This window comes from Sparus aurata, chromosome 11, assembly GCF_900880675.1.
Source record: "Sparus aurata chromosome 11, fSpaAur1.1, whole genome shotgun sequence".
NCBI classification, from domain to species: domain Eukaryota; kingdom Metazoa; phylum Chordata; class Actinopteri; order Spariformes; family Sparidae; genus Sparus; species Sparus aurata.
Genome location: NC_044197.1, coordinates 34,573,742 through 34,584,162, shown reverse-complemented (window position 1 = coordinate 34,584,162; position 10,421 = coordinate 34,573,742). Strand labels below are relative to the sequence as shown.

At 39.7% G+C, this 10,421-nt stretch overlaps 1 protein-coding gene across 1 annotated transcript in view; it reads right to left on the bottom strand.

The window, feature by feature from the left end:
- rad54l (RAD54 like) overlaps positions 1 to 7,887 on the bottom strand; it is a 9,802-nt gene extending 1,915 nt beyond the window's left edge. The window contains exons 1-7 of the mRNA XM_030432394.1: positions 7,564 to 7,887; positions 7,387 to 7,470; positions 2,928 to 3,038; positions 2,779 to 2,839; positions 2,559 to 2,694; positions 1,604 to 1,673; positions 740 to 1,028 (exon numbers count right to left, since the gene is read on the bottom strand). Of these exons, the coding sequence (XP_030288254.1) occupies positions 740 to 1,028; positions 1,604 to 1,673; positions 2,559 to 2,694; positions 2,779 to 2,839; positions 2,928 to 3,038; positions 7,387 to 7,470; positions 7,564 to 7,566 (754 nt within the window). The 5' untranslated portion in view covers positions 7,567 to 7,887. The remainder of the gene's footprint in view (positions 1 to 739; positions 1,029 to 1,603; positions 1,674 to 2,558; positions 2,695 to 2,778; positions 2,840 to 2,927; positions 3,039 to 7,386; positions 7,471 to 7,563) is intronic.
- Positions 7,888 to 10,421: the final 2,534 nt, after the last annotated feature.

The following is a 10,421-nucleotide window of genomic DNA, read 5'->3' as shown; positions in this document are numbered from 1 at the left end:
AGGACAAGCATGGTAGTAGCGTAAAATCATGGCAGCTTCGTCTTGTGGTAAACCTGTCAGCGGGGGTTGCCAACATGTCACACGCAGCCATTGAGTTACACTACTTCACCACTGCACCAACATGCAGCATTTCCCTGCACAGCCGGATCCAACGTGAATCAAGCCACCCTGGGATTCTTCCACTCCAAGTGCTAGAGCATGGCAGTAGAACTGCTTAAATCCTCTGAGTCCCCTTGCACCAGCCCTAATCTTTACTAATCCAGACGTAACACTCCCGCAATCAGAGCCATCACTGCTTAAAAATAAGTTTAAATCAAAGATTGAATTGAATCATGACCTTAAAATGGACAGTCAAATTGAGTGGTGGAATTGCAGCATTGCGACACCTCTTCGTGCCTGTAAAACGGTAATAAAAGCCTCACAACCCAGTGAAATTACTTGTTTTACTGTCATAAAGTCCAGAAGAACTGCCCGATTACATTTTATACCCATCCAAGTTAGCTTGCCACTAAACTGCAGTTAGCCGTCTCGGTCGCCGGAATGGCACCCCAGCTAGACAGCGACCACCACAATTAAAGTCTGATTCTGTGGTAAACACTGCAAATGCTGTGTGAATTAGGTAAAGAGAGCTCTCTTCCTTCCAGCTGACCCCCTGACACCAACTCTTGCACAAACTGAGGTAACACAAGAGCAGACTGACTGGATATTTATAATGACAGAGCGGGGAGAGATAACCTACCTAGCTGTCTATTGATTGCATCCTTTGAACCTCCATCGATGGCCACTGGTGTGACACGTCCTCCCAGCCACTTTCCCACTTCATTGTACCAGTTGCGAACCAAACTGGAAGGTGAGACAACAATGGCTTTGTCTATCTCTGGCTTAGCGTCAGGGCTTTGGCGTAGCAGGGTCCACATAAGGGTGATGCACTGCAGAGTCTTCCCAAGGCCCATCTCATCAGCCATTATGCAGCCGTACGATCCAGAGATGCGTCTGCCCGTCACACATTCCCACAGGAACTTCACCCCCTCAATAAAATAAACACATCCATTTTTCATTTAAAGGATGACAAAAAAATCTCATTTATGCTTCCTTAACTCGCTTTTTCTGGAGATTCAATTAAATCTAATAGTCATCTTCACATCTCAGGGAGGAAAACTGTGACAAGTGATTGAAAGATCCAGAATAAACAGGTAAGAAAAGTAAAATAATGCACATGTTTGTGGTTCCAGAGGATGGTGATGTCACCCAGTGGCAGAGTTGCATTTAGATTCACTTGTCTTTAAACTGTCCATAATGAGTCCAACAGTGTTATAGGAGTGCAATCATGGACCAGTGGACTGCTTTAAAAACCTTAAGTCTAAATTACACATAAGGCAACTCACTGGAGGTAATTTAACATAATACATGCAGCTTCCCCTGGAGCCACACAAGGCTTTATACTACTTTAATGCGTACAAGGCTTTAATGTGTGAAACTGGTGGCAAGTTTCTGAAGAGAACCAATGTAAGGACACTTCGTCAATGTAAGGTTATGTATCTCTTCTGTTTAGAAGTATTGTTATGATCAATGAAACATTGAGTAAAACTAAATGTTTGTTTACCTCTCTCTGATGGGGTCTGAGCACTTTTCCTAAAACTGGATCCACAACAACATGGACTGGGAGTTTTTCTCTGTATGGGACAAACACCAGTGTTGTTAAACAGACTGCCAAACACTGATGTAACACATGACATGCTTTATGTCTACAGATCCATACATCTCATCCACATTTATCATTTATGCGATCACCTATTGGTTTACTCAACTATCCAAATGATACTGAGATTTCTTTACATTCACTCCAGACAGGAAGTGAGGACTCAAACTAATACCCCTTTTCCACTATTCAAAAATCTCACATAAACCTGCGAAGACCAGGCTTTTGTTTGTTCAGTGGGAGGATGTAAACTCTGAATATACACCTGGGTCAACTGACTCTGCAGTAGACACAAGTTTTTATCCCCTCAGCTTGGCTTTGATCTAAATGTTAGACCTGGGTGAACACACTAAATTCCACCCCGCAAAGTGATGCAGACTATCAAAATTCACTGGTGGAATGTAAATAAAGAGGAATTTGGGATGCATCTATTCAAGGGTGTTATTTCACTGGACACAGTGGTGGAGGTGGAGCCCCGTTCATTCCTCTAAAAGCTGCTCAGTGGTGTTTTGAAGCCAAAAAAGTTTGACTTCACAGCTATGAAAATACCTGGATCACAGACGAGCTGGCTAACTACCGGTTTAGACCCTATGGCTGGGGCTGTTTCTGGCACATTCTTACGTGAAAAGTGGCACACAACATAATGCTTCAGATAAAAATCCCTCCTTGCCCGCGGGAAGTGGGAACAGGGTCAATAGGCTATTTTTATGAGGTTGACAAATTTTGGTGGAAAAGCAGTAATTGCTCCTGTTACAAGCATCCAACATCAAACTTGTTAGCTTTAACTAACAATCGGGCCTTTTCACAGGAGATGAAGTCAAAGGCTAAGTGGGGGAAGAGTTCTGTGTTTGCAACCTACTTGTCAGCTTTGATCAGGTCATGAGCGCTCAAAGATGCAGGCTCATAAAGAACCAAAGCATCTTCAGCGAAGGGATCGTGAAGAGCTCTCCTGACTCCTGCACGCTTTAGACCAAGAGCCCTGATTCCCAGGGAGCCTGTGGGTCATTCAGCAAGAGATCAGTAACTGTTCACCTGTTCTAGACATAAAAAAGAAGTTGTGGTGACAAGACAAACATTACCTGTGTAATTCGGAAGAGGAATCTTAAACGGCTTGGAGAGGATACTTCGTATAAAAGCCTCCTATACAAAAGATTATAAACCAGTGAGCCTAGTCACCCTTTACTCTACTCACATACACAATGTATGCATGGTACTCAGCACTGCTTACATGTTTGTCACCATCCAGACATGCAGGCCTGTTGTTCAGCTGTGTCAGGGGCTTCCTGAAGGGAGACACAGGGATTCCTCTCATCTCATTATCACTTCTCCGTCTTTTCTCCTGTGAAACAGCAGTACATCTTCCTCAGGTCCCACACATTCAACTCAGTCATTTCAGTGTTTCACTCACCAAATCCAGCACTTTTTTTTTTTTTCTAAACAAGACAAACTTGTTATTGTGATGACAAACAAAACGCACCCCCCTCCAGCTGTACTCCTGTTTGTGCTTTGTTTATCTATGAACTACACATATCATTCATGTTCCACCTTTATGTGAAAACTTTGCTCAAACTGTAGGAACTCATGGCAAACATTCAGCAATTCATTCTTTAAACAATCTGCTTTGATAAGACATTCTGGGGATTATAAATACAGCAGTTATTAAAACATTCTTCGCAGAATTAAAGCCTGGTGAGTTTGTGAGATGATGCTGATTATAGTTCACAGTAAACAGTGTGGACACAGTAACAAAGAAAATATTTAACTGTCAGATATACTAACTTAGTCTCTATCCCTCCATACAGACCACACAACAACAGGGTTGTTCTGCCCTAATCTCCACATGCTTTCTCTTTGAATGTTTCATATTCAGAGCGGCCAAGTTTCCTGAATTGACTATGAGATTCACACAATTGAGCACCTCATAAAGTCACATGCTAATCCAAATATGTCACACCGTGAGAATCATAAATTGAACCTTTTTATATTTTCCCCTGCAATATATTTCCTTGTGTGCTGCTTGTCATACTTAGGCCCTATTCTGCCTCAATTTGGCTTACCCATATATCAACTCTAACCAATCATCAGTCCTAAATCTAACCAATCCAATGGAAGGCAACGAGTACCAACCAATCAGAGGCAGAGTAGGGCAGGCCATGCCATCTAATCTCAGGAGGAGAAGAAAACTTTTAGGCTGCAATCAAATTCAAAAAATATTGTGATCTGAATTTTGACCATCTGTCAGCAGAAGGTAACCATCTCATTTTGATATGAACTATGTTATTTTTCTAGATTAATAAGATGCTTCCTAAAAATGTCACCACAATTTACAGACCATGGAAAATGATAGCGAAACCGGACAATAATTTAAGTAATACAGATGATAATAGCTGCTACTACACAGAGGAACAGTATAATGAAACCATTAACCCACTTAAACTGCAGCAGCTTGAATGCAAACTCAGTTTACACAAACGTTCTACATGATTGCCACATTTGAAACTTGGATCAACCCTGATGAACAACACATTTTTAATTAGAACAATAGAGTTATATTAATAGAAAAAAATAAGAGTCGAGGAGGAGAGGCTATAAATGTAGACAAAAACCTGGATTATACAGTGCTTGAATAAACAACAATTGTGGTGGAGAACGCAGAGAGAAAAACGAAATTATAGTTAATATTAGGGCTGGGTGTCACCAGGTACCTCGCGATACGATACTATCAAGATATTTTGCCCACGATAATGATAATATCACGATACAGCGATTCTGCGATAATCGGCATATTGCAAGAAATTTCATTCACAATACATCACGATATCTGTGTCACTGAAGAAATTCAGAATTTATTGACTGCACTGAATCCATTTCACAGGAATTACAAAACATTGTCAATCAATTTCACATGCATGACAGCCAAGTAAACAAAGAGTATATTGCACAGTGTCTCTTCTTAACACACACACTGACTACAACTATCATTAAATATCTATATGTGTGGGTTTCAGAGCTGCTTAAACCATTTTTTAAAATTTTATTTGGTTGTATACCTATGTTTGAATAAAGATAAAGCTGTCCTCCGAAGAGGGGTGGTGGTGGTGGGCCAAAAAAAAAAAAAATTTACATTTTCAAATATCGATATTTGGCACCAGTGTATCGATAACGTACCTCAAGACGAAATATCGCGATATATCGTAGTATCGATATTTTGGCACACCCCTAGTTAATATAGTATAATTTTAAAATAATTAGTTGTGTATATTAGGGCTGGGTATCACCAGGTACCTCGCGATATGATACTATCACGATATTTTGCCCACGATAATGATAATAACACGATACAGCGATTCTGCGATAATCGAGATATTGCAAGGAATTTCATCCACGATACATCACGATATCTGTGTCACTGAAGAAATTCAGAATTTATTGACTGCACTGAATCCATTTCACAGGAATTACAAAACATTGTCAATCAATTTCACATGCATGACAGCCAAGTAAACAAAGAGTATATTGCACAGTGTCTCTTCTTAACACACACACTGACTACAACTATCATTAAATATCTATATGTGTGGGTTTCAGAGCTGCTTAAACCATTTTTTTAAATTTTATTTGGTTGTATACCTATGTTTGAATAAAGGTAAAGCTGTCCTCCGAAGAGGGGTGGTGGTGGTGGGCCAAAAAAAAAAAAATTTTACATTTTCAAATATCGATATTTGGCACCAGTGTATCGATAACGTACCTCAAGACGAAATATCGCGATATATCGTAGTATCGATATTTTGGCACACCCCTAGTTAATATAGTATAATCTTAAAATAATTAGTTGTGTATATTAGGGCTGGGTATCACCAGGTACCTCGCGATATGATACTATCACGATATTTTGCCCACGATAATGATAATAACACGATACAGCGATTCTGCGATAATCGAGATATTGCAAGGAATTTCATCCACGATACATCACGATATCTGTGTCACTGAAGAAATTCAGAATTTATTGACTGCACTGAATCCATTTCACAGGAATTACAAAACATTGTCAATCAATTTCACATGAATGACAGCCAAGTAAACAAAGAGTATATTGCAGTGTCTCTTCTTAAAACACACACTGACTACAACTATCATTAAATATCTATATGTGTGGGTTTCAAAGCTACTTAAACCATTTTTTAAATTTTATTTGGTTGTATACCTATGTATGAATAAAGATAAAGCTGTCCTCCATAGAGGGGTGGTGGTGGTGGGCCAAAAATTTTTTTTTTTTTTTTACATTTTTAAATATCGATATTTGGCACCAGTGTATCGATAACGTACCTCAAGATGAAATATCGCGATATATCGTAGTATCGATATTTTGGCACACCCCTAGTGTATATACACCGATCAGCTACAACATTAAAACCACTGTCAGGTGACGTGAATAACATTGATCATCTCATCACAATGCGATGTTCTGTAGGGAAACCTTGGTTGCTGGCATTCATGTGAATGCCACTTGACTCGAACCACCCATCCAAACACTGTTGTTAACCAAGTAGACCCCCTCATCACAACAATACTACCTGATGGCAGTGGCCCCCCAGCAGGACCTTGTGCCCTGACACCCTGCAAACACTGCTCAGGAACAGCTTGAGGAACTCAATAGAGGGCCCAAGGTGTTGACCGGGCCTCCAAATTCCCCAGATCCCAATCTGATATAGCATCTGTAAGAGGTGCTGGAGCGCGTCTGATCCATGGAGACTCCACCCCCCAACACACAGGACCCAGTGGATCCACTATAAAATACCCTGGTAGCAGTCACCACAGGACTTCCTCAGAGGTCTTAAGTCCATGTCTTGACAGGTCAGAGCTGTTTTGGCTGCACAAGGGGAACCTTGACAATATTAGGCAGGTGGTTATATTACTATGCCTGATCAGTGTATATACAGGGCACAAGGGTCTAATATTAATTCTTTCATGGACTGGATGGAGCAAATGTTTTCAAAAGTACGTCAGTGCTTTTCATTTGTGGGGGTTTCAATGCTGATCTATAAACAAAGACTAGAGTAAGATTTATTGGCACAGAAGTGGGATATATTACAAAAGGAAAAGGATATTGATGGTGCAGATGAAACATTCTTAAGAATATTGAGATCGTTATCTGATTCAAATTGTCCCATTAAACCATCCTGCAGAAAACATAAATATAGAGATAATCCATGAATCACCAGGGGATTACAAAAAGAACAAAAATACACTATACAAAGATGTTATAACACGGAGAACTAAAGGAACTAATATCATAAGATGCAGGAAAGATTTCTACAGTAAAAATATTCGATGATAATAAAAAAGAATGCTAAAGGACTATGGAATATATTAAATAGTGTTATCAGAAACGGCTCTAAACAAATAAGATAACTTCAGTAGCTTAATAGCTTTAATACATTTTTTGGTGAGTGTTGGACCAAACTGATCCACCGGTGACAACCAAATAAATGAATGATTATACTAGGGAAAGGAATCCCGGATCTGTTTCTGAGAGCAGTGGAAGAGAGAGAAATTAAAAATACTGTTAATAAATGTAAAGACAAGATGCATACCGACTTTAATGAAACAGATCACATGACAGTAGTGAAAGGGGTTCTTGGTGGGAGACTTGGCAGCCCTGAAGTTCATCCTGATGTACTCACAGTTTTACATGTCCACTCATCATCTTCACATGGATCTCCTGACTGCTTCCGTTTGGCAACCTGACTGGGGGCCAGACTCCGTCTCTGGGATTAGTAATTCATACGAAGATGGTGAAAGTTGGTAGACAACACCTGAATGCAACCTACAGCATCATAGTAACAGTTCGGCCTGCTCACCATGGTTCCTGTTTCCTCGACGTGCCTGTTCTGATTAAGCTGTCCGTAATGTTAGCCTCCTCTCAGCTAACGTTCAGTTAGCAGCTCTGCCTGCTTCATCTCCACAGCACAGCTCAGAGCAGCTATTGGCCGCTGACTAACACACAGTACTAGCAGCAACACTTACTGTCGTCTCATCTTCGGTGACAGAACAGTGACAACGGCTGTGCTTTTGGTTGAAACAGCAGTCTCCTCTCGGTTCAGGTCCGCTTTGTAAGTTCGCGCTAAATGTTGCACAACACTACGGCAAGCCGGTAAGGTCGAACAGAGCGCCGTGTGAGTGCAGAGCAGCAGCGCTTTTCCATCCATTCATGTCCTCGCTGTTCCCACTGGACACGCAGGAAATGCTGTAAATGGATGTGAAAACTGAAACGAGGCTATAACATTGGCAAGAATGCCCAAATATCAAACTCTCTGTCGGAAACAGCGCTTCTCGAAGTTTATAAGGTTCCTCCTAACTCAACAACTGACTAAATTGAGCGATTTTTTAGCGGAAGAGGACTGGGCATTTGTTGCTGACTGTAGTTGATACTTTGATCTACAGTACGTCGATGTTGCCGTTTACAACTTGCTTTGGTGCAAAACGTTGTCAAATTGATGTGAATGAGCGGTTAGCTAATGTTATCCTGTCACTGACAGGAACATGCTGCCAGCAGCAGCCTGCAGATTGTGTTGCTTGGATTGTGTGCCACTTCAAACCAGTAGTCCAGTTCACTATAGAGGACAATGTTGCACTTGCCTCCTCTCCATTAATGAGTTCAACATCAAATGTAGGCTACTGTTATGGATAAAAGTACTCAAATTGTAGGCTACATAGATTGCCTCAACCAGCTACATTGGGTTTGTTAATCAACCTGTGATTTACCCAAACATTTGAAATGATGCTTGCTCAGAGTTCTTAACATTCATTCCCCACAGGAGCCTGCATGTTTCAGACTCATATTTTCCATTTTTCTTTTTGTTATTACATGTAGTATCAGTATTTTAATTGCATTGTTTTCTGCAACTTTACTAGGATACAGTTTCCTCTTTATTGTATCCTAAGTACGTAACCCCCTTGTATTCTGTATTCATTTACTGGCCCAGCCTGCAAACAACACAATCATTTACTTGTGAAGGGATAACAGCCAAATAAAGAATTGCAGTCATGGTCATTCTTGTCTTCTGTATCTTGTAGCTACGTACTCATTTTGTTATTTAGCTCCATAGTTTTCTTATTTTCTGATGTTAACAGTCTTGAAACAAATAACTATTCCCCTTTTTCCCCATCAAATTCAATGGATCCCTTTTAAACTGTGTATTTGAGTTTGTTTAATGTTTGATAAATTGTGTCAAACAGTAGATGGCAGTGTCTCCTTTCTTTACATTAAGGTTTGTGTACATGCTGTAAGGTGCATACTGTGATGTTATTACCAGTAATACACTTTGTTCTGCAGAGGAGAGTGAAACTCTGTTTTGTGTTAACATCCTCATAAAGAGTAGCCATGACAAAGAATTCATTGTGATGACTGTTCAAAGGGATGAGGAGAGATAGTGCAGTCTGCTCTTTTTCCCATCACCATCATGTTGAGTTATAACATTGTGTCCTCTTCAAATGCAAGTTTTATGATTCAATGTCTCCTCCACCCTCATACCAGGTAAAGTTACACGAAATAATCAAATGCAAAGGTCCCAAAATGAAAAGTAAATTATTTCTGGTAAGGATGAAGAATGGATGATTTTTCTATTTTGCCCTCTGTTGGAACATCCTTTAACATGTTATTTGTGTAATAGATTACAAAGGACAAAAAAACAAAAATGGCAAATCCATAAATTGTCAAACCATAGAAACAGCATACTATCTGTGTAAAACTATATATTGTTGATGAATGGAAGATTTAAAAGGCCTTAATGAAAGCAAACTAAACAATTAATACAATTAAAATACTATACAATTGTATGTAAAGAAAAACAGGGTAAGAGATGCCAATTTTTACATTTGATGATTTGACTGCAAAATAAAAGTGTATTTGTTTTAAATAATAGTTACTATATATACCTCAGGTGGTTGTGTGCCCATGAAAATTAAAGCAAGTTATCTAACTATGATTCTTAGTTTCTGAACTAAAACCAATAAGAACAAAAGAAAGGAGTCGCAATCTGCTCCAAAGTGGGGTTAAATTGGGTATGCGTCATGGTAAATTGAGCCCTCTAGGGATAAACTGCCAATTATTAAATTCTGATACATAAATGACACAAAATCAAACAATTTTGCGATCATTTTAAACTCTTTTGATGGCATCGATTTAATAAGGACAAACTCATACTTTGTTAAACATGCTGTTTTGCTCACCACTCTCTCCATGCGCTTCAGTCCAACATTAATTGAATTATTTTAAGTATCAAATCATCAAGTTCTGTCTGAAGAAATTAAAACCTGTGTTGACTGTCTTTCCACTCATCCAGACTCATTTAACATGTTACTACAGCAAGTTGTTGCACCATGCTAACCTCAAATTTGTTTACGTCTGCTTCCTTGTGAAATCGCGTGTCTGCTCTGCTTAAGTCTGCAAAGCCATGAGGACAGAGTGCTGAGGCCACGCCCCCGTCGCCGCACAGAGCAAAGATCACTGTTTATTCCAGATTTCATAATGTGTCATGTCATATTGCACCAAATTCAACACCGCACCTGGGTCTCAGAAACAAACATGCCAAGTGTGAAGCAGATCAGATGAACGGACAGATGGACAGACACATTTAGCAGAGCCAGACAAGAGACTGTTCAAAATGTTTTATTCTGTATAATGTACAAAAGTAGTGGTCAGAAGACATTTTAGAAA